This window comes from Carettochelys insculpta, chromosome 6 (genome assembly GCF_033958435.1).
Source record: "Carettochelys insculpta isolate YL-2023 chromosome 6, ASM3395843v1, whole genome shotgun sequence".
Taxonomy (NCBI): domain Eukaryota; kingdom Metazoa; phylum Chordata; order Testudines; family Carettochelyidae; genus Carettochelys; species Carettochelys insculpta.
In genome coordinates, this window is record NC_134142.1 from 126195407 (window position 1) to 126219310 (window position 23904).

At 64.9% G+C, this 23904-nt stretch overlaps 3 protein-coding genes across 5 annotated transcripts; 2 read left to right on the forward strand and 1 right to left on the reverse strand.

The window, feature by feature from the left end:
* Positions 1–4491: 4491 nt before the first annotated feature.
* Positions 4492–14831, forward strand: DOC2A (double C2 domain alpha). Of its 2 annotated transcripts, none has more exons than XM_074998418.1 (11): positions 4492–4579; positions 4908–5148; positions 7867–7946; positions 8802–8876; positions 9293–9402; positions 10546–10672; positions 11401–11460; positions 11835–11992; positions 12740–12821; positions 12930–13026; positions 13354–14831. In XM_074998418.1, the coding sequence occupies exons 2-11, from the start codon at positions 4917–4919 to the stop codon at positions 13482–13484; spliced, it is 1152 nt and encodes a 383-aa protein (XP_074854519.1). In that variant the 5' UTR covers positions 4492–4579; positions 4908–4916; the 3' UTR covers positions 13485–14831. The 2 variants fall into 2 exon arrangements, with proteins under 2 accessions (XP_074854519.1, XP_074854521.1); XM_074998420.1 differs by having other exon boundaries at positions 7870–7946.
* Positions 14832–15135: 304 nt separating this feature from the next.
* Positions 15136–17250, reverse strand: INO80E (INO80 complex subunit E). Of its 2 annotated transcripts, none has more exons than XM_074998448.1 (7): positions 17161–17250; positions 16926–16979; positions 16767–16819; positions 16415–16490; positions 15934–16051; positions 15625–15741; positions 15136–15438 (listed from the first exon to the last, which is right to left on the reverse strand). In XM_074998448.1, the coding sequence occupies exons 1-7, from the start codon at positions 17239–17241 to the stop codon at positions 15341–15343; spliced, it is 597 nt and encodes a 198-aa protein (XP_074854549.1). In that variant the 5' UTR covers positions 17242–17250; the 3' UTR covers positions 15136–15340. The 2 variants fall into 2 exon arrangements, with proteins under 2 accessions (XP_074854549.1, XP_074854548.1); XM_074998447.1 differs by having other exon boundaries at positions 16909–16979.
* Positions 17251–17723: 473 nt separating this feature from the next.
* Positions 17724–23842, forward strand: HIRIP3 (HIRA interacting protein 3). The gene is made up of 7 exons (XM_074998409.1): positions 17724–17930; positions 18398–18518; positions 18716–18866; positions 18976–19604; positions 22669–22840; positions 22930–23028; positions 23389–23842. The coding sequence occupies exons 1-7, from the start codon at positions 17866–17868 to the stop codon at positions 23526–23528; spliced, it is 1377 nt and encodes a 458-aa protein (XP_074854510.1). The 5' UTR covers positions 17724–17865; the 3' UTR covers positions 23529–23842.
* The last annotated feature ends 62 nt before the right edge of the window (positions 23843–23904 follow it).

Sequence of the window (23904 nt, forward strand, 5' to 3'; positions counted from 1 at the left end):
GTGTTCCAGTTCCCCAGTCTCCGTGAACTAAGCCAGTGTAACCTGGGTCACACTCCCCGGGGTGTGTTTGCAGAGACTTACAGCAGAAGTGTTATGTGACGATTCCCTGAAGCTGGGGTTGTGATGGGGTTCAGGGGTCCCCCTGCACTGCACCCCGTCTGCTGTTAGGATTGACTCTTACTCAGCAGGTACAATAGAAGGTTTATTAGGCAACAGATGCCCAGTTTCTCACAGAAGCGACAGTACAGCAGCCAGAGACAGTCCTTCCAACCCGTCCTGGGGAGAAGACCCCAAGGGGTGCCCCTCTGGGGTGTAGCTTTCCCCCTCCTCAGGCTGGCTGCCTTCCAGCTCTCCCTTTCCCTGGCCTCTAACTGCCGCCCCCGATTCAAAACCCAGCTCAGCTCCTCCCTCCTCTTTGTTCAGGGCAGAGGTGTTACCTGCCAGTTGTAGCCCCAGGGTCATCCTTAGCCACTGGGAGCTGCTCTGCTTGTCTCTCACATCCAGCCTGACTCGCACATGCCCTCCCCCCACTCCATCACAGGGGTATGGGATGTATCATGGTAACAATCTTCTCTCTGTTCTTTCTTTCTCCATTAATAAACTTTTAGATGTTAGATTGTAAAGGACTCGGCCCAGGGTGGGGGTTTGGGTAAGATCTAAGTATATATTGACCTCGGGATGCGGCTGGACCCTTTGGGGCCTGGAAGAGTCGGCGTGGAGCCTCTCACCTCGAATCATAGAACAATAGGGCTGGAAGAGACCTAAAAAAGCCATCATGTCCCGCCCCCGGCCCTAGGCAGGACCAAACCTGCCTGAGTAGGAGGCTGTTGGACTGGGCTTTTGAAGTAGCTGGGAAGTCTGGGGGTTTGCTCGTGTGGCTTCTGGCTGGCTGTGGAGCTGGCAGAGGAGCTGTTATGGCTGGTCACACTTAGTGAGAAGGAAAACCCAGCCTGGGCTGTAAAAGGCCCAGATGTAAGCGATTTTCCCCTGGATTGATTTCCTCAGCCATGCCCAGGACCCTCCAACAGATTACAGAGGGGTCAGGGAAGGGGACAAGGCCCAGTTGGGGTGTGGGGAATCAGGGAAGGGGAAGGGGAAGGGCCTGGCCAGGGGCAGGGGCAGGGCCAGGGGAAGAGGCAGGGCACAGCCAGAGTGGAGGGGGTGATGTGGTGGGAGATACATGTGTGTACGTGTGGGGCTCACAGAGGGTGAGGGGCTCCTGCTGGGGTAACCTGGTGACCAGGTGAAACCTCTGGGCTGCAGACAAAGGGGGAGGTGGAGCCTGAGGGGTTTGAATTGGAACTGGGAGTTGGGAGCAGTGAGTCTGGGCTGGGAGAGAGAGAGACAAAGGAGGGGGCCAGGCCCTGGCTCCGGGGGCCCCTCGGGGCCTCCTCTCCCCAGCCTGGATGGGACTGGCTGTCTCTGCCGGCTGCACTGACTCCTCTGTACGACGCTGTGTCCTGTTGGCTAATAAACCCGCTGTTCTCCTGCCAGTGAGAGTCACTCCTGCCTGCGGACGGGGCAGAGCCTGGGGACCCCTGAACCCCATCACAGGGGTTGTCAGGAAAGGGGGCAGAGCCCAGACATGGTAGGGGCAGGGCTCAGTCAGGGTGTGGGGAGGCTGGGGCAGGGCCTGGCTGGATTTGGGGGGGGGCCAGTCAAGTGGGGGGGCAGGGCCTTGTTGGGGAAGGGGCAAGGCCTGGCCAGAGTTGGGGGATGGGGGCAGGGAAGGGGGCAGGGCCTGGTCGGGCTTCCGTCTCGGTGGCTGGGTAGTGGGTTGTACCTGTGATGTACTCCACCTGGGCTCAGCCTGGTACCTCTGCCTGGTGCTCTCAGGACTCCTGGGTTTATCTGGGGAGAGGGGGCCTAGTGGCTGGAGCAGGGCTCCTGGGTTTCCACCTCAGCCCCAGGTGGGGCAGGGGCAGAGGCTAAGCCCAGGGGGCAGCCAGGAGCATGTGGGCAGCCCCCCGGGGGGTTCAGGTGCCACACAGCCGCTTAGCAGAGTGCCCACGGCCGGTGGCGCATTGTTCTAGGGGTGTGCGGGTCTGTGTCTCCCACCCACGGCCGGTGGCACATTGTTCTAGGGGTGTGCGGGTCTGTGTCTCCCACCCACGGCTGGTGGCACATTGTTCTAGGGGTGTGCAGGTCTGTGTCTCCCACCCATGGCCGTTGGCGCATTGTTCTAGGGGTGTGCAGGTCTGTGTCTCCCACCCACGGCCGGTGGCGCATTGTTCTAGGGGTGTGCAGGTCTGTGTCTCCCACCCACGGCCGGTGGCGCATTGTTCTAGGGGTGTGCAGGTCTGTGTCTCACCCACAGCCCGTGGCACATTGTTCTAAGGGTGTGCGGGTCTGTGGCCCACCCATGGCCGTTGGCGCATTGTTCTAGGGGTGTGCGGGTCTGTGTCCCACCCACAGCCGGTGGCGCATTGTTCTAGGGGTGTGCGGGTCTGTGTCCCACCCACAGCCGGTGGCGCATTGTTCTAGGGGTGTGCGGGTCTGTGTCTCACCCACAGCCGGTGGCGCATTGTTCTAGGGGTGTGCGGGTCTGTGTCTCACCCACAGCCGGTGGCGCATTGTTCTAGGGGTGTGCGGGTCTGTGTCTCACCCACAGCCGGTGGCGCATTGTTCTAGGGGTGTGCGGGTCTGTGGCCCACCCACAGCCGGTGGCGCATTGTTCTAGGGGTGTGCGGGTCTGTGGCCCACCCATGGCCGGTGGCGCATTGTTCTAGGGGTGCGCGGGTCTGTGTCCCGCCCACAGCTGGAGAGAGTTCCAAGGAACATCAGGCCTGGGTCCCCTTCCCAGCCCCAGCATGGTCAGAGGCCAGCAGTGCAGGAGACAGGCCGAGGGCGCCCCAGTTTGTGTTAATGGGACAGGTGAGTCTCAGAGGCCTTTGCCCAGTGGCCAGACCCAGCAAGTGGGATCTGGAGCCACAGACACCCTCTGAACAGGAGAGAACCCAGGCGTCGTCGCTCCCAGCCCCTCCTCCATACCCAGAGTGCTCAGGCAACGCATCGCCTAGAACCCCATTCTAGAGCAGCTCTGCTCTGCTCTGCCCCGTTCTAGAACAGTTCAGGGGCTGCTCTGGCCCCTGCCCACTGCCTTTTTCAGCTGGCCCAGCCTGGGGCTCTTCCCACCATGATCCAGAGCATCTCCGGGCCTGCCCCAGCCCAGCCCCGTCCACTCGCCAGCCAGCTGCCCCCGCCTGGGGGCTGGCATGTCCTGGCCCTTCACCACCACCCCAGCATGGCACGGCACAGCACGGCCGCTGGGAAAGCAGCCAGAGCCTATCCAGGCTGGGCAGCTGGAGGGGCAGCGGAGGGACCTGACTGCACGGGTTCATGTCCCTTGTGCCCGGACTCCGCACAGGTGTTTGGGTCCGTACTAGCCCAACACCAGCCCGCACTGGCACAAGTGTGGGGTGAAAAAACTTCCAGGGCCCTGGCTGGGAGTGGGGGGCACTGCTGGGTGGGGGCTGGAGGTGGGGGCCTGCAGGTCGGGAGTGGGGGACCCCTGGAGGGGTGGCAGGGTGCAGGTTGGGGGCACCTCAGGGTGGTTGGGGGGGTTGCAGGTCAGGAGTGGGAGACACCATGGGGGTTGGAGGTGGGGTGCAGGTTGGGGGGTACCTCAGGGCGGGGGAGGTGGGGGCACCTCGGGGGGATGGGTTTGGAGGTGGGAGGCACCTCGGGGGGGGTACCTCGGGGTGGGGGGCAGGTCGGAAGTGGGGAGCACCTCGGGGGTGATGGGTTCAGAGGTGGGGGGTCAGGTCGGGGGGTACCTCAGGGCGGGGGAGGTGGGGGGCAGGTCGGGGGGCCCAGACTTGATTCCCTCCCGCTGTCCGCCCCCACCCGCGGGCCGGGCCGGGCCATTGGCTGCTGCGGGACCAGTTCCTAAGTGAGATCCCCGTGGCCCCGCCCGCAGCGGGGACAGGACCCAGGCGTCCGGGAGCCCCTCCCCGCGCGCCGCTCACGGACTGGCTGTCCGCAGCGGAGGGACCAGCTCCTGGGCTGGATCGGACCAGGTTCGGGGTTGCCATGGCAACAGGGGCGGGGGCGAGATGAAATCTCCGAATCTCCCGGGTCCGGTCCCTGGGCCCAAGGTTCCCCGACCGGTCCGGAGGCGGTGCGGGGCACGGGCCGGGCGGGGGGAGCTGGGGGCGGGGGGGGTGCGGGGCACGGGCCGGGCGGGGGGAGCCGGGGGGGGCGGGGCACGGGCCGGGCGGGGGGGACCCGGGGGGCGGGGCACGGGCCGGGCGGGGGGAGCTGGGGGCGGGGGGTGCGAGGCGCGGGCCGGTCTGGGGGGACCCGGGGGGCGGGCAACGGCTGAACCTGCCCTGAACTCTTGTTACTCGTTTTATTTGCGCGCAGGAGAGAACCCAGGCGTCCTGCCCCCGCCCCCCGCGCGCCCCCCCGCCGCGCGCCCCTTTCGGGGCTTTTGTTAGTGAATGTTTTGGTCTGTTTTGTCTCCCCCCATCTGACCCCCCCCGATCATCCCCCCAACTGAGCCCCGGCGCTGTCTGGCTCCGCACCGCCCCCTCACCAGGATCCCATCAGGAGCCTGTTGCTGGCTAGAAGGGCACAAGTGAGTGGGAGCCGGACCCTGCGGGGGTGGGGGCGAGGGAGGTTTGGGGTCTGCAGCCTGCGTCAGAGTGCTGTGGGAGGAAGGCTGTGGGGCAGGAGGAGGGGCGGAGGCTGGAGGTGGGCGTTGTGGGGCAGGCGGGGAAGCTGGGGGAGATGAAGGGGATGGGGGTCAAGGCAAGAGCACTGGGGGGCAGAGGAGGAGGCTGTGGGGCAGGACAGGAAGCAGGGGGACGGAGGAGGAGGGAGGCCAGAGGTGTGGGTTGTAGGGCAGGGCAGGGAGGTGGGGGGGCTGAGGATCGCATTGACCCCCCAGCCTGGTACCCCCACAGGGCACATGAATGTCTGGCCAGGGCTGGGAAGGAGCCAGGCGCCCAGTGCCCATCCATGAGCACATGGCCATCGATGTGTGCCCGGGCCCCATCCGCCCCATCCATCAGATCTCGGACTACTTCCCCCGCCGAACCCCCGAGGGGGGGCCCTGCCGCCCACCCACCCCCCCGCCAGCTCCACCCACACCAGGCCCCCCTGCACAGGGCCCTGACACTGACAGCTGTGACTCCGATGACACCAGTAAGTGTGGGACAGGGAGGGACCCAGGCATCCAGGACCCCATTAGCACCAGGGACCGGGCTGGGTGGTGGGACCCAGGCGTCCAGGACCCCATCAGCGCCCCAGGGACTGGGCTGGGTGGTGGGACCCAGGCGTCCAGGACCCCATCAGCGCACCAGGGACCGGACTGGGTGGTGGGACCCAGGTGTCCGGGACCCCAGCAGCGCCCCAGGGACTGGGCTGGGTGGTGGGACCCAGGTGTGGGGGATGACTGATGCCATTGCTGTAGGTTCAGGGTTGGAGCCCAGATTACATGGGGAGGGTGACCTGGAGGGAGAAGGAGGGGTTACCCCAGCCATCCGAACCCCTCTTCCTCACAGGCTTCAGAATTGTGGGAACCAGCACCAGGGGCCACGTCCAGCCATAGACAGACAGAGAGAGGGTGTGGGGACTGATCGATCGATCGATAGATAGATAGCAGGATGTGGGGATGGATAGATAGATAGATAGCAGGGGTGGGGGTTAGATAGATAGATAGTGAGAGTGGGGGGAGAGATAGATAGTGGGGGTGTGGGATAGATAGACAGATAGATAGCGGGGGTGGGGGAATGGATCGATAGATAGAGGGATGTGGGGATAGATAGGTAGCGGGGGTGGGGGGATAGATAGCAGGGGTGGGGGGATAGATAGATAGATAGTGGGGGTGGGGGGATGGATGAATAGATAGATAGCGGGGGTGGGGGAAAGATAGATAGCAGGGGTGGGGGGATGGATGGATAGATAGCTAAATAGATAGACAGTGGGATGTGGGGATAGATGGATAGATAGCGGGAGTGGGGGAATAGATAGATGGATAGATAGTGGGGGTGGGGGAATAGATAGATGGATAGATAGCGGGGTGGGGGCTTAGATAGATAAATAGATAGATAGCGGGGGTGGGGGCTTAGATAGATAAATAGATGGATAGCGGGGGTGGGGGGTTGGATGGATAGATAGATAGCGGGGGTGGGGGGTTGGATGGATAGATAGGTAGCGGGGGTGGGGGGATAGATAGCAGGGGTGGGGGGATAGATAGATAGATAGTGGGGGTGGGGGGATGGATGAATAGATAGATAGCGGGGGTGGGGGAAAGATAGATAGCAGGGGTGGGGGGATGGATGGATAGATAGCTAAATAGATAGACAGTGGGATGTGGGGATAGATGGATAGATAGCGGGAGTGGGGGAATAGATAGATGGATAGATAGTGGGGGTGGGGGAATAGATAGATGGATAGATAGCGGGGTGGGGGCTTAGATAGATAGATAGATAGCGGGGGTGGGGGCTTAGATAGATAAATAGATGGATAGCGGGGGTGGGGGGTTAGATGGATGGATAGATAGATAGCGGGGGTGGAGGGAATAGATAGATAGTGGGGGTGGGGGGGATGGATGGATGGATAGCTAGATAGCAGGATGTGGGGACAGATAGATAGATAGTGGGGGTGGGGGGATAGATAGAGAGATAGATAGCAGGAGTGGGGGGATGGATGGATAGATAGATAGCGGGGGTGGGGGGAATAGATGGATGGATAGATAGATAGATAGTGGGGGTGGGGGGTGGGATAGATAGAGAGAGAGATAGCGGGAGTGGGGGGATGGATGGATGGATAGATAGATAGTGGGGGTGGGGGGTGGGATAGATAGAGAGAGAGATAGCGGGAGTGGGGGGATGGATGGATGGATAGATAGTGGGGGTGGGGGGTGGGATAGATAGAGAGAGAGATAGCGGGAGTGGGGGGATGGATGGATGGATAGATAGATAGGATGTGGGGATAGATAGAGAGATAGATAGTGGGGGTGTGGGATAGATAGACAGACTGAGGGGGTCGGGGAAGAGAGAGATGGGCTGGCTGCAGACGGCTGGCAGCTAGGAGTGTGGGGACAGACGGACAGAGAGCTGAGAGTGGTGTGTTGGGACTGATGACTGGGAGGGCTAGTTGGGATCACTGGATGGATGGATGTGTGGGAGTGGGGACAGGCAGACGGGGCGGCCCACTGACAGCGAGTGGGGGTCACGGAAAAGCAGATGGGGCGGCCCACTGACAGCGAGCGGGGGTCGGGGACAGGCAGACGGGGCGGCCCACTGACAGCGAGCGGGGGTCGGGGACACGCAGACGGGGCGGCCCACTGACAGCGAGCGGGGATCGGGGACACGCAGACGGGGCAGCCCACTGACAGCGAGTGGGGGTCGGGGACACGCAGACGGGGCGGCCCACTGACAGCGAGCGGGGGTCGGGGACACGCAGACGGGGCGGCCCACTGACAGCGAGCGGGGGTCGGGGACAGGCAGACGGGGCGGCCCACTGACAGCGAGCGGGGATCGGGGACACGCAGACGGGGCGGCCCACTGACAGCGAGCGGGGGTCGGGGACACGCAGACGGGGCGGCCCACTGACAGCGAGCGGGGGTCGGGGACACGCAGACGGGGCGGCCCACTGACAGCGAGCGGGGGTCGGGGACAGGCAGACGGGGCGGCCCACTGACAGCGAGCGGGGATCGGGGACACGCAGACGGGGAGGCCCACTGACAGCGAGTGGGGGTCGGGGACACGCAGACGGGGCGGCCCACTGACAGCGAGCGGGGGTCGGGGACACGCAGACGGGGCGGCCCACTGACAGCAAGCGGGGGGCTGGGCTGAGGCACTGGCTGGGGGGCTTGTGTCAAATTGCCCCCCCGACTCCTTCGCATTCTTCACACAGCAGCTCTGGGGACCCTGGAATTTGACCTGCTCTATGACCCTGACAGCTGCATCCTGCACTGCACCGTCCTCCGGGCCAAGGTACCCCACATCCCTCCCCCTTGCGTCGCCCCTCCCTCCTTGTCAGGCTCTGCCCAGCACCCCCACATGCTGCCCCTCCCCCAGCACCCCTCCCGCCAGACACCCCTTCCCCACACACAGCCCCTCCCCCAGCACCCCCACACATGCCACCCCTCCCCAGCACCCCCACACACACTGCCCCTCCAGATGCTGCTCCCCCACACGCTGCCCCTCCCCCAGCACCTCCCACACACGCCGCCCCCCTCCCCCAGTGCCCCCACATATGCAGCCCCTCCCCCATCATCCCCACACATGCTGCCCCCCACGGTGCCCCCACATGCTGCCCCTGCCTCCAGCACCCCTCCCTCCAGATGCTGCTCCCCCATACGCAGCCCCTCCCCCAGCTCCCCCACATGCCGCCTCTCCCCCAGTGCCCCCCACACAGCCCCCCTCCCCCAGCACCCCCCCACACGTCACCCCTCCCCGCAGCACCCCTCCCTCCAGATGCTGCTCCCCCCACATGCCGCCCTGCCCCCAGCACCCCCCACACACGCTGCTCCCCCCACGCAGCCCTGCCGGTGCCCCTCACCCCCGACCCACAGCCACTGCCCCGCCAGCCCTGCCGGTGCCCCTCAGCCCCCACAGACCTCCCGACTCTGGGCCCTGTGAATTTGGGGCTGGGGAGGTCCCTGGGAGGGAAGTCTGGGGCGAGCGTCCCAGCAGGGTGCTGTGGTCTGGTTTGGGGCAGAGCCACCGATGCAGTGGGGGCGCGTCCTGAGCCAGTGGGGTGGGAGGCCCAGGCCTGGTGTGTTGAAGGGCAGACCAGGCTGGCTGGGGGCTTGGGAGGGACTGACTGTGCTCTGCTCCTCCCGCCAGGGGCTGAAGCCGATGGATTTTAATGGCCTGGCTGATCCTTACGTCAAAGTTCACCTGCTACCAGGGGCCTGCAAGGTAAATGCTCCCCTGACCTCCGGCACCTCCCCCCGCACCCCGTATACCCCGGCACCCCCACACCACATCAGACCCCCTCAGACCCCTGTGCCCCATCACCTCCGTGCCCCTTCACAGCCCACCACACCCGCACCTGGGGGACCAGTCTCAGCTGCTCTGGGCTCTGCGCCAAGTCGCGGGGGGCCCCACAGGTCCCTATGATTTTCCACTGCCTCCCCTGTGCTCCTGTCAGTCCTCAGGGGCCTGTACTGGCCCCTCCCACTCTCAGCCGGACCTCAGGGGCTCCTGGGCCTCACCGCCTCTTCCCAATGCAAACCACTTCAAACTGGTCTCTGCTGGTTGCCTTTGGAGCACACCAGGCCATGCCAGGTGCAGCGGCCCTCCCCGACTCCGCTGGTTTCTCCTGGTCCCCCCAGGCCAACAAGCTGAAGACGCGAACACAGAGGAACACCCTGAACCCTGTGTGGAACGAGGAGCTGATGTACATGGGGCTCACGGCAGAGGACATGGCCCGGAGAACCCTGCGGTGAGGGGCTCCTGCAACAGGCCGGGGGGTCTGGGCACAGCTGAGGGAACCAGTCCTGGCAAATTGCTTACACCCGGGCCACTTCCTGCCCCGGCTGGGCTTTCCTTCTCACCAGGGCAAAGCCCACCAGCCAGACACTCCTCCCTCTGCCAGCCCCACTGGCCAGCCAGCGCTACACACGCAAACCCCACAACTTCCCAGCTGCTGCACCAGCCCAGACCGACAACCCCCCACTCAGCTACAGCACCAACTCCACACAGATCCCTCCAGCCCCAGTCCCAGGTCAATGTGGAGTTGGGCCTGAGCCCAATCACCACGCTGGGCCAGGCCTTCAGACGCTAACAGCCAAAGGTTTATTGACAAGGAAAGAACAGGGCGCGAGAGATATTGGTGAAGTGGTTAAATTACAGCCGTCCGTCAAAGCTCTTGGTGCAGGCCACAGCCAACGGCAGAAGCTGCTCTCTGGAAAGTCTCTGCAGACACCTCCCTGGGGGACAGGGCCCCATCCACACAGGCTTAGCTCACAGCAGAGGTGTCCTTGCCAGCTGCCCCCAGAGCCAGGCTGAGGGCAGGGGTCTGAGGACAGAAGGACAAAGATGGCCACAGCCAGGGCCATCTTTCGGGACCTGCCTCGTGGAGGGGAGTTCTCTGCCTTGGGCATGTGCTGAATGGAGAACCACCTGATCGGGTCACCCGGCCTTCCCCGGTGGGGCACTGTGCCCTTGGCAGGATCCCAGATGCCACGTCCCAGCCAAATTCCCGAGCCGTGGACTGAGCTCTGGGTCTCTGTCTAGCCCATCTTCCCAGCTGGGAGGAGCCCCACCTACCCCTGGGAATCTGCGCTGGAAACCCTCCTCCTGCAGGGACACAGCCGGTCCCTGTGGCTTCCCACCCAAACACGGCAGAGACACACAGCAAACGGCTTGAGCGACTCCCCGGCGTTGGTCAGACCCCTCGCTCGGCCCACCTGGCGCCAGGCCTGGGGCCCCCTCGCGCGGAGGTCACAGAAACGGTTTCATATTTAATCTAAAACTCCAGTAATGTCCCAGTGCCTCATTCCTGACTGCCAGCCCCTTCCCCAGCCCTGCCAGTACCCCCCAGCTCCCTGACCCACAGCCCCATTGAGCCCTGTCCCCCTCCCAGGATCTCAGTGTGTGACGAGGACAAGCTGACCCATAACGAGTTCATTGGGGAGACACGAGTGCCACTGCGACGCCTCAAACCTGCCCAGAAGAAGCATTTCAGTATCTGCCTGGAACCCCAGCTCCTGGTGAGCCCCCAGCCCAATGCACCCTGGTACAACCCCCCCCCGCCCCCGTCCAGCTCCTCCAGCTGTGACCAGGCACTGTGCCTGGGTCCTGGCTCTTTTCCAGCTGTTCATGAGGCTTTAATGCAAAGGGCTTAAGCAGCTGGTTCCCAAGGAGCAAATGTAACCAGGAGCTCCACACACCCTGGTACCAGAGGGTCCCCAGGACTCTCCAGCTAGCACCCAGCACTGCACCCCCCCCCCACCAGATGTTCCCAGGGATAGTCCAGCTATGACCTGGGGAACTTGCCAGATGTTTCACATGTAAGTGCCCCCCCGATCATCTTGCGCATGTCTGGTGAGCCACGCAGAACTTGGCCAATGTCCCTAGATGTGGCTGTTCCTGGGAACCAGATGTGCCCTAGCAATAGGCCTGCCCTCCACGCCCCAGATGTGTGGGGGGGCAGGGCCAGGGTCAGGGTCAGAGCTCTGCTACAATGACCCCTCTGGCCAGGTGCCGTGCGCAGCACATCCAGGGGCGAGCAGGGCCGGAGGGGTGGCCAGGCTGGTCCGTAGCAGCCAGAAAGGAATGTGGGCCTGGAGCATCTGTGCCCCCCCGACAAAGCGGCCTCATCCTGCAGCTCAGCTCCTGAGGGGCCCCGGGACCTGACTGGCCTCAGCCCAGCCCCACCCCGCCCCATGGACTGTGGCTGGTTGCGACGGTCCCACTAACCTGGTGTCCCTCCCGACAGCCGGCCTCCCCCTCCTCCACATCGGCTGCCTTGCGCGGAATCTCCTGCTACCTCCGAGAGGTAGGATCCCTTCCCCGGACACCTGGGTCCCATTCCCCCACCTGGCCTTGGGGAGAGTCAAGGGGCCCCTGGGGAGCCATCCCGGATGCCTGGGTCCCCCGCCTTTTTCTCAGGCTCTAGGCGTGCCCCACCCCCGACACCTGAGTCCCACCACCAGGCCAGCCCCTGGGAGTGCCAGGGCCCCAGGGAGCCATCCCGGACGCCTGGATCCCCCGCCTTTTTCTCAGGCTCTAGGCGTGCCCCCCCCCAGACACCTGAGTCCCACCACCAGGCCAGCCCCTGGGAGTGCCGGGGCCCCTGGGGAGCCGTACCGGACGCCTAGGTCCTTTCTGCCAGCGGCAGCGTGGCAGAGCAGAGACCCCTCCCCCCACCAGCTGGAGCAGGCAGAGCAGTGGGCGATGGAGGAGCGGGGCCGGATCCTGCTGGCGCTGACGTACAGCTCTGAGCACCAGGGGCTGCGGGTGGAGATCCTGCGTTGTGCCCACCTGGCTGCCATGGACGTGAACGGCTACTCCGATCCCTACGTCAAACTGTGAGCCCTGCTCGGGGGCTGGGGCTGGGGCTGGGACTGCCAGGTGGGGGCTGGGACAGAGGGAGGGGGTGGGTGAAAGTCGGGGGCTCAGCAGGGGCCTGACATCAAACCCAGAGGGACAACTGTAAACTGCAGGACTTCTGGGTTCCCTCGAGGGTGGGGGAGGGGGATGGTCGGGGGGCAGGACTCCTGGGTTCACACTGTCTCTGGGGGGTCACTCGGGGGCAGGGCTCCTGGGTTCATGTGGTGTCTCTGGGGGGGCAGTCAGGGGGCAGGACTCCTGGGTTCACGCTGTGGCTCGGGGGGGGGACAGGGGGGGCAGGACTCCTGGGTTCACGCTGTGTCTCGAGGAGGGCAGGACTCCTGGGTTCACACTGTGTCTGGGGGGTGGGGGGGCAGAGGAGGGCAGGACTCCTGAGTTCATGCGGTGTCTCTGGGGGGGGCAGAGGAGGGCAGGACTCCTGGGTTCACAGTGTCTGGGGGGGGCAGAGGAGGGCAGGACTCCTGGGTTCACACTGTGTCTGGGGGGCGGGGGGGCAGAGGAGGGCAGGACTCCTGAGTTCATGCGGTGTCTCTGGGGGGGGGGGGGGGGGCAGAGGAGGGCGGGACTCCTGGGTTCACACTGTGTCTCGGGGGGGGGGGCGTGCAGAGGAGGGCGGGACTCCTGGGTTCACACTGTGTCTCTGGGGGGGGGGGGGTGCAGAGGAGGGCGGGACTCCTGGGTTCACACTGTGTCTCTGGGAGCAGGTACCTCAAACCAGACGTGGAGAAAAAGTCGAAGCACAAAACGAGCGTGAAGAAGAAAACGCTGAACCCCGAGTACAATGAGGTGCCGGGGCAGAGCTAAGGGCGTGGCCGGGCGTAGGGGCGTGGCCGGGCCTGACCGGGGGGTGTTGGTGAGGGGGTCCCAGCCTGACCCCTCCTCCCTGCCCCCCAGGAATTCTTCTACGAAGTGGCGCAGGCGGAGCTGGCCTGGCGGTCACTGGAGATCACCGTGTGGGACTACGACCTGGGCAAATCCAACGACTTCATTGGTGAGGGTCCACCCAGGGCACTGTGGGGCAAGCCGGTGCACTAGGGTTAAGGGGCCCAGCCAGCCCCCACACGGAGCTCTGTGCGACCATGAGGTGCTGGGTAGGGGTCCACGGGAGACTGGGGCACTGGCACTAGGGGGCGGGGTACAGGGCACTGTGGGGCAGGCTGGGGCGCCGGCCCTAGGGGGCAGGGTATGGGGCACCGTGGGACAGGCTGGGGCACTGGCGCTAGGGGGCAGGGTATGGGGCACTCTGGGACAGGCTGGGGCACTGGCGCTAGGGGGCAGGACATGCAGCCAGGCCCCTCCCTAACACCTCCCCCCGCAGGCGGCACCGTGCTGGGTGCGGGCAGCAGCGGCGAGCAGCGGCTGCACTGGCTGTGGTGCCTGCAGGGCCCGGACCGGCGCTGGGAGCACTGGCAAACGCTGAGCAACCGGCTCCCCGCTGGCGGCCCCTGAGCCCCCCGCCACGCCTTGCACGAGGACTCCCGCCCGCTGCACCGGCCAGGAGCCTCCTGCCACGCCTTGCACGAGGACTCCCGCCCGCTGCACCAGCCAGGAGCCTCCTGCCACGCCTTGCACGAGGACTCCCGCCACACCTTGCACGAACACTCCCGCCCGCTGCACCGGCCAGGAGCCTCCTGCCACGCCTTGCACGAACACTCCCGCCTGCTGCACCGGCCAGGAGCCCCCCGCCACGCCTTGCACGAACACTCCCGCCCGCTGCACCGGCCAGGAGCCCCCCGCCACGCCTTGCACGAACACTCCCGCCCACTGCACCGGCCAGGAGCCTCCTGCCACGCCTTGCACGAACACTCCCGCCCGCTGCACCGGCCAGGAGCCCCCCGCCACACCTTGCACGAACACTCCCGCCCACTGCACCGGCCAGGAGCCTCCTGCCACGCCTTGCACAAGGGCTCCTGCATGCTTACAGCAGCCAGGAGCCCCCCCCCCACACCTTGTGCAAAGACTCCCACACATTTACGCCAGTCAGGAGCCGCCACGCCTTGCACAAGGACTCCCGCATGTTTACACCAGCCACAAAGTGCCCCCACCCTGCCACACCTTGCACAAGGATTCCTGCATGTTTACATGGGGCCAGGAGGTGCCCCCAGCCCCCTGTGCCTTGCACAAGGACTCCTGCACGTTTACTCAGGGCCAGGAGGACCCCGTCCCTACACCTTGCACAAGGACTTCTGCACGTTTGCACCAGCCAGAAGATGCCCCCACCCCACCACGCCTTGCACAAGTACTGCTGCATGTTTACACAGGGCCAGAACCACCCCCCGTCCCTACAGCTTGCACAAGGACTCCTACACGTCTACCCAGGGCTGGGACTACCCCACCACCAGATAGTTATGTGGGGCTGGGAAAGCCGGTCTGGGCCAAAGTTGGGGGGGGTGTTACCCCCTGGTGCCCCAGCAGCGTCCCCACCTGGCACTGGGCGGCCCTAGAGCACAGCGCTGGGAGGAGCCCCGCAGGCGACACCTTTGTGCCCTGGGGAACAGGAGAGGGGGAGGTGGGGCGCGGCCGGGGTGAGTTGGACCCGGGGGAGGGGAGCAGTTAGCCTGGGCTGAGGGAGCGACACAAAGGGGGGCCCAGGCTTGGGGGCCCAGGACGGGTTGGACGGACGCTCTCTGCCTGCTGCACTGACACCTCTGTACCGCGCCGTGTCCCTGTCGCCCAATAAACCTTCTCGCCCCCCTGCTCAGTGAGTCCCTCCTGGCTGCGGCTGGGGCACAGCTCAGCCCCCAACTCACATCCCCAAGGGGTTCGCCAACCCCCAGTCCCTGCTGGCTGCGGCTGGGGCAGAGCTCGCCCCTCCCCCACATCCCCAAGGGGTTCGCCAACCCCCAGTCCCTCCTGGCTGCAGCTGGGGCAGAGCGCGCCCCCCCCCATCCCCACGGGGTTTGCCGACCCCCCAGTCCCTGCTGGCTGCGGCTAGGGCAGAGCTTGCCCCCCCCCCGATCCCCACAGGGTTTGCCGACCCCCCAGTCCCTGCTGGCTGTGGCTAGGGCAGAGCTTGCCCCCCACCCCCGCATCCCCACAGGGTTTGCCGACCCCCCAGTCCCCACTGGCTGTGGCTGGGGGCGGAGCTCGGGACTCCCTGTTTATTAGCTTCCCACAGCCCCTTTATTGGCGCGTGCGGATGTCCATTGGGATGGCCCTGGCCCCGGGCCTGGCCCTGGCCCCGCTACTCTGGGATATCGATGACCAGCTCATCATCCCCGTCCAAGGGGTCTTCGCCGCTCCCCTCCCCTGCGTCGCTGAACATCTGCTGGGGCACCGTGCTGAGAATGGTGGGGGGAGGGAGCTTAGAGGGGAGGGGCGCCAGGGGCCCCCCGCGGGCCGAAGAGAAGGGGAGACCCGCCACCACCGAGCAGTCGGGAGGGGCGGCCGGCGGCAGGGACATCTGTAAGGGAGAGAGAAAAAAGGCAGCGAGAGAGCACAGCCCACAACCCCCCACCTGGCCTGAACCCTCCACCCTGGAACGCCTTGTGGCCCCGCACAGCCCAGCCAGAGCCCCCATGCCCCCTTCCCAGCACCCCTCCTGTGCCCCCCACTGCTCCCATGCCACAGCCCCAGGCAGTACCAGTACCTTTAGCTTGCGGGTACCCTTGGCCCGTCGCTCGGGGCGGGTGCGGTCGGGGCGGGGGGCGCAGGGCTCTGGTGCCAGGTACTCGGAGGGGAATGGGCTGTAAGGGGGGGAAGCCAGCTGTGGGGGTAACAAACGTGTGAGACACTCCCGGTTTTCCACGGCCACCCCCAACAGCCGCCCCCCGCCAAAGCCCGAGGGTGGCGTCCTGTCCCCGAAGCCACAGTGGGCACAGAGCTCACCAGGGCTGAGTCGACCGTGTCACCAGCTGGCGGCTGTACCAGCCCGTGCCCAGGGAGAAGGGTCACTCACCGAGCTGAGGTAGGGGGAGGGTGCCCCGGAGCCCGGCAGGGGGAAGCCCGAAGCCACGGGCAGAGAAAGGCCCGAGGATGAGGGGGATGAGGCTCCGCCAAGCGGAGGGCTCCGCTTCCTGTGAGGAGAGACAAAGGCAGGAACGCCCTGAAGCCAGGCGGCCACGTCCCCCGCTGGCCCGGCCCCCGTTCGACCCGCAGCCCCCCCAGGGCGGCCGTGGCCCCTGCTTCCCCGGCCCGGCCCCCGTTCGACCCGCGGCCCCCCCAGGGCGGCCGTGGCCCCCGCTGCCCCGGCCCGGCCCCCGCTCGACCCGCGGCTCCCCAGGGCGGCCGTGGCCCCCGCTGCCCCGGCCCGGCCCCCGTTCGACCCGCGGCTCCCCAGGGCGGCCGTGGCCCCCGCTGCCCCGGCCCGGCCCCCATTCGACCTGCGGCTCCCCAGGGCGGCTGTGGCCCCCGCTGCCCCGGCCTGAGCAAACACTCACCTCTTCAGTGGTGGCAACTCCGCGCTCTTGGGCCCCTCCCCATCGCTGTTCTCTGAAGATGCTGTAGCCTCTGAGTCTGGGGGAGGAAGGGGTTAAGGAAGGAAGGCAACAGCAAAACCTTGATTCTGCCAGTGCCTCCAACTGCCCCCTGAACTGCCCCCTGACTTGCCCCATGAACCCCCGACCCCCCAGACCGCCCCCAAGCCCCAGACGGCCCCATGACCCCCCAGCCCCCCCAACTGCCCCTGAAATGCCTCCTGACCTGCCCCGTGACCCCCCAACCCCAACATGCCCCATGACCCCCCAACTGCTCCTTGACCGCCCCCCGACCCCTCAGCACCCTCCCAAGCACCTGAGGACTCCTCGTCCACGGTCTCGTACCGCAGCAGCCGGTCCAGCAGGAAACTGAGGGTCAAGGGAGCGAGTCAGAGACACGGAAACCGCAGGGGACCCCCCCCGCCGCCGCGCCCGAGCCCCTCCCCCCTCCGAGCCACCTTTTATCACGTGACACCTTCAGCAGCTTCCTCTGGGCCTTGCGCAGCTCCTCCTGGAAACACTCCTGCTCCTGGGGGGGAAGGGGCCGGTCGGGGAGGGGGGAGGGGGGAGGGGGGAGGGCCCCCCGCCACCGCCAGTCTCCCCTCCCCCGCCGCCAACACCGTTCCACCCCCCGCCCCGCCCCGCCCCGCCAGTCTCCCCTCCCCCGCCGCCAACACCGTTCCACCCCCCGCCCCGCCGCGCCCCCTCACGTAGATCAGCAGCTTGAGGCGCCGCTTCAGGGCCCGGTAGCGCCGCTTGTAGCCGCCCGACTCTGCCTCGGCCCCGTTCATCGCCGCCGGCTCCCGTCAGCCCCCGCGCCCTTGTTCCCCGCCGCGCCTCCCGTCAGCCCCCGCGCCTCTTGTCCCGGCCGCGCCTCCCGTCAGCCCCCGCGCCCCTTGTTCCCCGCCGCGCCTCCCGTCAGCCCCCGCGCCCCTTGTTCCCCGCCGCGCCTCCCGTCAGCCCCCGCGCCCCTTGTCCCGGCCGCGCCTCCCGTCAGCCCCCGCGCCCCTTGTGTCCCGCCGCGCCTCCCGTCAGCCCCCGCGCCCCTTGTCCCCCGCCGCGCCTCCCGTCAGCCCCCGCGCCCCTTGTCCCGGCCGCGCCTCCCGTCAGCCCCCGCGCCCCTTGTTCCCCGCCGCGCCTCCCGTCAGCCCCCGCGCCCCTTGTCCCGGCCGCGCCTCCCGTCAGCCCCCGCGCCCCTTGTTCCCCGCCGCGCCTCCCGTCAGCCCCCGCGCCCCTTGTCCTGGCCGCGCCTCCTGTCAGCCCCCGCGCCCCTTGTTCCCCGCCTCGCCTCCCGTCAGCTCCTCCATCCTGTCGCTCGCCGGGCGCCTTCCCAGGCTGGACTACGCTTCCCAGCAGCCCCTGCGGCGCTACGGCGGCGCGCGCCCAGGAGGCGGGAAAGTCGCAGCGCGGCGGCGATGCCTGCGGAGCGCGAGATGCGGGACTTCACCCGCGCGCTCTTCCGGGACAGCCCGGACCTCAGGTGGCGCCGGGACGCCTGGGTCCCCGGGGGGAGGGGGCGGGAGTTCGAGGCACTGTGGGAGCCGGACGCCTGGGTCCCCGGGGGGAGGGGGCGGGAGTTCGAGGCACTGTGGGAGCCGGACGCCTGGGTCCCCTGGGAGGGAGGGGGCGGGAGTTCGAGGCACTGTGGGAGCCGGACGCCTGGGTCCCCGGGGGGAGGGGGCGGGAGTTCGAGGCACTGTGGGAGCCGGACGCCTGGGTCCCCTGGGAGGGAGAGGGGCTCGTGGCACTGTGGGAGCCGGACGCCTGGGTCCCCTGGGAGGGAGGGGGGCTCGTGGCACTGTGGGAGCCGGACGCCTGGGTCCCCGGACGCGGGGTGGTTCGAGGCACTGTGGGAGCCGGACGCCTGGGTCCCCTGGGAGGGAGGGGGGCTCGTGGCACTGTGGGAGCCGGACGCCTGGGTTCATCCTCCCGATGCCGGCTGTGCAGCGCGCTGACGCTGGCAGTGGTGCGGAGGCGGTACCTGGCACATGTGGGCCGGGAGATGCTGCAGCGGGAGGAGAAGGAGCTGCTCAAGCGAGTGGTGGAGGAGGAGCTCCTGATGATGCAGGTGGGGGATGGTGGGGCTTACAGGGAGGTGTGGGACAGAGGTTGGCAAGGGAACCCGGAGGGGCCATGGGACAGAGATGGGGGGGTTGTGGGGCAGAGGTTTGGGGGGTTGCAGGGTGGGGGCGGAGGTTTGGGGGGTTGTGGGGCGGGGCGGGGCGGGGGTGGAGCACTCTCGCATGAGCTCCTGTGTCCCTGCAGCGGGAGGACTCTGGTGCTGAGGGTGGGGCCCCGCCTGGCCACGCCACCCCCGCCGCCAGGGCGCAGAAGCGAGGCCCCAGCAGCTCCAGCCCTGCCGGGGGGGCGCCCGAAGACACAGCGAGAAAGAAACCGCGACAGGCTCAGGATTCTGGTTAGCAGCCCCACCCCCCACTGAGCTCCCCACCCCACCGGGGCCATGGCCTAGCCCTGTGCCCCTGCTGCTGCGCTCGGTTAACCCCTTGTTCTCCTCCAATTGCCAGAGGCTGACGCCACCGTGGAGGGTTGTGGGATCAACCCGCAGAAGCCAGCTGCTGGGCAGGATGGGTGGGCGGGCGCCTGGGTGGGGCAGGCAGACTCTGGAGCAGAGGAGCCTCCTGAACAGGGCAGCATCGATGGCTTGGGCAGCGCCAGTGACTCAGAGATGGAGGCAGGGGTGCCACCGCCTCCCAGGGGGGGCCTGAAGCAAGGGAGGGAGGCAGGGAAGGGGAGGGGTGTGGCAGAGCAGTGGCTGGGCAGGCCAAAGGCAGCTAGCAGCAGTGCCAGCGAGGGCAGGAGTGAGGCTGAGGGCCGGGAGGAGTCGGGGGGCGAGGCCGAGGAGCGGCAGAGGAAGGTGAAGGCCAGGAGGGAGGGGGACTGGAAGAGCAGGAAGCCAGCTGAAGAAAAGGGAAGGCCAGCAGCCAAGGACAGTTCTAGTGAAGCAGAGGAGGGTCAACCGAGGTCAAAGGCTGAAGAGAAGGACTTGGGGAGTGAGGGGGAGAAGGAGGAGCAGACGAGGCAGGTGAGGAAGAGGTGCAGCTCAGAGACAGACGAAGACTCTTCTTCATCTTCATCCTCATCCTCTGCACAACAGGAGAAACCTAGCCCAGGCACCAAGCACAAGAAGGGAAAGGTGAGGGGGATGGGACCCAGGCATCCAAGACAGCTCCCCTGGGGCCCCACAGCAGTTCCAGAGCCCAGGGTGGGAGGGATGGGACCCAGGTGTCCAGGACGGCTCTGCAAAGGCAGACACTTAAAGGAATTGCTGCCTGTAACTGTAACCGGTTCTGGAGCCAGTGTTGTTCACCATCTTTATTAATGACCTGGCTGAGGAACTGGATTGCACCTCAGCAAGTTTATGGATGACACAAAACTAGGGGGAGAGGTAGATGATACGTTGGCGGGTGGAGAGAGAACCCAGAGGGACCTGGATAAATTGGAGGATTGGGCCAAAAGAAATCTGATGCAGTTCAACAAGGAGAAGTGCAGAGTCCTGCACCTGGGGCAGAAGAATCCCAAGTGTTGTTATAGGCTGGGGACTGACTGGCTCAGCAGCAGTACAATGGAAAGGGACCTAGGGGTTATGGTGGATGAAAGGCTGGATATGAGTAACCAGTGGGCCCTTCTAGCCAAAAAGGCTAACGGCAGACTGGGGTGCATTAGGAGGAGCATTTCGAGCTGATCTAGAGAAGTGGTTGTTCCCCTCTGTTCGGAACTGGTGAGGCCACATCTGGAATATTGTGTCCAGTTTTGGGCCCCCCAGTATAAAAAGGATGTGGATTTGCTGGAGCAGGTTCAGTGGAGGGCAACAAAAATGATTAAAGGGCTGGAGCACAAGACCTATGAGGAGAGGCTGAGGGATTTGGGGTTATTTAGTTTACAGAAGAGAAGACTGAGGGGTGATTTAATAGCAGCCTTCAGCTTCCTGAAGGGGAGCTCTAAAGAGGAGGGAGAGAAACTGTTCTCAGTGCTGTCAGATGGCAGAACAAGGAGCAATGGTCTGAAGTTACAGAGGGGGAGGTGTAGGTTGGATATTAGGAAAAACTACTTCCCCAGCAGGGTGGTGAAGCACTGGAATGTGTTGCCTAGAAAGGTGGTGGATTCTCCATCCCTCGGGGTTTTTCAGTCCCAGTTGGACAAGGTCCTGGCTGGGATGACTTAGTTGGGGTTGGTCCTGCTTGGGGCAGGACGCAGTGACCTCTTGAGGTCCCTTCCAGCCCCTATGAGTCTATGAATGTTTTTTCTCCTGGCAAAATTGTTTTAAATGTCCTGGAAGAGGAAATCTGAGCTGGAATCCGGCAAACTCCCGTTTCTCTCCTGTCGCCCTTTGAGACTAACCCATTTTTGAGGCCATGACCTGGCCTTGCTTTCCCCGAGGGTCAGGTACACTCATCCCTCGTTTAACAAGTACTCGCTAAAATGAGGGATGCATGTGCTTACCACTGTTCACTACCTGAATGAACTTCCCCCACTCATATGAGCCAGCCACAGGGTCCCTGGCCGGGGCACGGGGAGATCCTGTCCTGTGGCTGGAGCTGTGCCAGCCGCAGGGTCCCTGGCCGGGGTGTGGGAGATCCTCAGTCCCGCCCAGCCCAATCCCAACACTACCCCGCAGCAACTCCCTGCACATCCCCCCGCCCCACCCCACCCTGCCTGGTCCCAGCATTCCCCCAGCCCACTCCCAACACCCACTCCTGTACCTCTGCTGCAGCTGGGAGGGACAAGCCACCACCTCCTCCACTGGAGCCACCTGCGGGCTTTAACCTTCCCTTCTGCCCACAGCCCCAAACTGCCCCCAGCCCGTAACCCTCTACAACCCCCCCAGGCCACGGGTCACTCACCTTTCCAAAGCAGCGCCACTGCTGCCTCTGAGTTAGGAGCACTAGGAACCCATCAGAGACTTTTGCGTGTCTTTTAATGGTAAGTTCACGTCCCTCTTACGAGTTTTCACCCACGAGCAGAAAGTTGGGAACCAGTTGTGCTCGTGGGGCGAGGGAGGACTGTATTTCAGTGCAGTTTTATGAAAGCCCCAGGAAATAGTGAAGTGAAATTTTGAGGCCAGGAATTATCTTTCTTGTGAGAAAATGTGAGGCTCGAGGACTGAGATTGGACTAAATCAGAGGTTCTTCCCCAGGAAATAACTGACACCCAAGTCAGGAGTCTAGCATGCCCCTCCCCCTTGTTTATGTGGGGGGAGGAGAGGGGAGGAGGCATTTTCAGAAAAGCCAGAACATGGGAACAGGAAAGTGAGACTGGAAGTTTTTCTACCTTTTTTCCAGTCAAAACTGAGGAACTAAAGTTTCTTCTTTGAGCCACAGCTGCCTCCCAGGTGGGGAAACGTGTTACAATGCCGGGAAAAGGGACTCGGAACAGAAAGTGCACAAACTCCTTCCCTTCCTGGGGAAACTGTTAAAAAGTCAGGCCCAAGAGAACATTAAGTGACACTTTATTGCTGCATTTTTTCCAAGCGTTGTTAAAAAGGTGGAGAGGGAGAGAGAAGGCAGAAAAGGAACAAAACTGAATTTTAACATTTTTCCCAGTTGGAATTAATCTTTTTAACACTAGAAAAACGGATATTGTTCAATGAAATCTGGCTGCGGTTTTTTCCCAAAGACTAAAATTCAGGGGAAGGAATTACCCCATGGAATTATGCTGCGCGGTTCTTTCCTCCAAACAATTGCGTTAAGTGAAACGGCAGTGGGGGAGGGAACTGGACCCTTACTCCCATTTTTCTAGGGGAAGATCAGCTGTCCGAGCTAAGGAAAGGCCACAAGAAAGCAGCAGCTGATCTCCCTGTGTGGCTTTTCCTGTCCATAGGAAGGGCCTTTAAAAAGCTTAGGGAACAAGATGGTGTGAACTGAAATTTTCCTCCCTAAATGTCTGGGGGGAGGGCACGGCCACAGGAGGAGAAAAGAAATCGTGGGACGTGGTGTTTTAGTGCATGAATGTCTCCCTATTTGAACCCAGGAAAAGGTGGCAGGCCGGGGAGAGCCTTCGCCCACTGAGCACTTCCCATGGGGCTCGCTGGGCTCCGGGGGACAGGGTGAGCCCACACCTGAACATGCTGGGCTTGGGGGGATTGCATCTTCCCTCCAGCTGGGCCCTGGGGGAAAAGGGACTGTGGTTTTCCCATGCCAGAGAGAGGCAGCATAGGCCCCTCCCCCGGGGGGCTGGCCCTAACCTATCCCTGCCCCTAGGCACCTGGCCAGGCGGGGGCGGCACGGGAGCACCCGTCTGTGCGGCGCCTGAAGCGGTACATCCTGGCCTGCGGGGTGCGGCGCAATTACAAGAAGCTCCTGGCAGGCTGCAGCTCCACCAAGCAGCAGGTGCAGGTGCTGCGGCAGGAGCTGGAGGCCATCGGGCTACACGGTGAGTGCGGGGGGGCGGGGGGGGCTTGGGAGGAGGGGGGACTTGGGGGAGAGGTGTTGTGCCCCCATGGTAACAGTCTGTCCCCCCAGGGAATCCCTCCCTGGAGCGGTGCCGGGCGCTGCGGCAGCGCCGGGAGGAGGCAGCTGAGGTGGCAGCGCTGGACGTAGGAAACATCATTGCCTGCGAAGGTGGGGGGCGCGTGGGGTATGGGGCAGTGTACCCTGCAAGCAGCCTGGGGAGGTTCAGGTGCCGTCTCTCTGATGAGCAGAGCGCCTGCAGCCGGTGGCACTGCTAGGGTGGTGCATGAAAGCCAACGTGCTCTGCCCCCAGATGGAAAAAGTGTCGGGGGAAGCCACGAGGAAGGTGGGCTGGGGGCAGGCTGGCAGGGGCACAGGTGGGGAGGGAAGCAGGGCGGACAGATCCAGCAACATAGGGACCTGGGGCGTGGGCTATGGGGCTGGCGAAGGGCAGTTTGGGGTGGGACTAAAGGTGCTAGGGCTCCGCTGACTGCTCCCCAGCTGGCGCTGACCCCCCTCCCCCCCTTACAGGCCGTCCCCGCCGTCACAGCGCCTGGAGCCTGTACAGCAGCCCCCAAGCGCCCGTCCCCTGCCAGAGCCCCCCCACCTGGCGCCCCGTGGACTGGTCCAGCCTGCGCGGGGTCATCAGCAGTGACGGGGAGAGCGACTGAGGCAGCCCGGGCCCTGCTGTGGGGCTGGGAATGGGGTCTCCTGGCGGGGCAGGCTGGGGCGCTCCCTTGCCTGTTCCCCACTCACAGGGCACCTGCAGGGCTCTGGGCAGGCCTGGAGCAGAGATGGGAGGAGGAGGGTGACCTGTAGGACTTCCCTGGGGGCCTGGCACCTTCTGGGCTGACCCCTCCAGAACAGGAGCCAGCGGCAGCCTGCGGTGAACCCAGTGGGGCAGGGAGTGGGTGTGGCCTGGCTGGCAGAAGGAGCCCCAGGAGTGGTGCATCTGTGGAGTGGAAAATAAAGTGTGGTGGTCTGAGTGAGCAAGTGCCCCAGCCGCCAGCTCCCGCGTGCCTGGCAGGACAGGCCCACGACTGTTGG

What these genes read in the sequence shown, in the direction of transcription:
- DOC2A (XM_074998418.1), top strand. Translation starts at nt 4,917, where the DNA reads ATGTCTGGCCAGGGCTGGGAAGGAGCCAGGCGCCCAGTGCCCATCCAT. An exon ending in TGAACCCCGAGTACAATGAG is followed by an intron (nt 12,822 to 12,929) that starts GTGCCGGGGCAG and finishes CCTGCCCCCCAG; the next exon opens with GAATTCTTCTACGAAGTGGC. An exon ending in CAAATCCAACGACTTCATTG is followed by an intron (nt 13,027 to 13,353) that starts GTGAGGGTCCAC and finishes CTCCCCCCGCAG; the next exon opens with GCGGCACCGTGCTGGGTGCG.
- INO80E (XM_074998447.1), bottom strand. Translation starts at nt 17,241, where the DNA reads ATGAACGGGGCCGAGGCAGAGTCGGGCGGCTACAAGCGGCGCTACCGG. An exon ending in AAGGTGTCACGTGATAAAAG is followed by an intron (nt 16,820 to 16,908) that starts GTGGCTCGGAGG and finishes CTTGACCCTCAG; the next exon opens with TTTCCTGCTGGACCGGCTGC. An exon ending in CCTCCCCCTACCTCAGCTCG is followed by an intron (nt 15,742 to 15,933) that starts GTGAGTGACCCT and finishes TTACCCCCACAG; the next exon opens with CTGGCTTCCCCCCCTTACAG.
- HIRIP3 (XM_074998409.1), top strand. Translation starts at nt 17,866, where the DNA reads ATGCCTGCGGAGCGCGAGATGCGGGACTTCACCCGCGCGCTCTTCCGG. An exon ending in CGGGACAGCCCGGACCTCAG is followed by an intron (nt 17,931 to 18,397) that starts GTGGCGCCGGGA and finishes CCGGCTGTGCAG; the next exon opens with CGCGCTGACGCTGGCAGTGG. An exon ending in GGAGGCCATCGGGCTACACG is followed by an intron (nt 22,841 to 22,929) that starts GTGAGTGCGGGG and finishes CTGTCCCCCCAG; the next exon opens with GGAATCCCTCCCTGGAGCGG.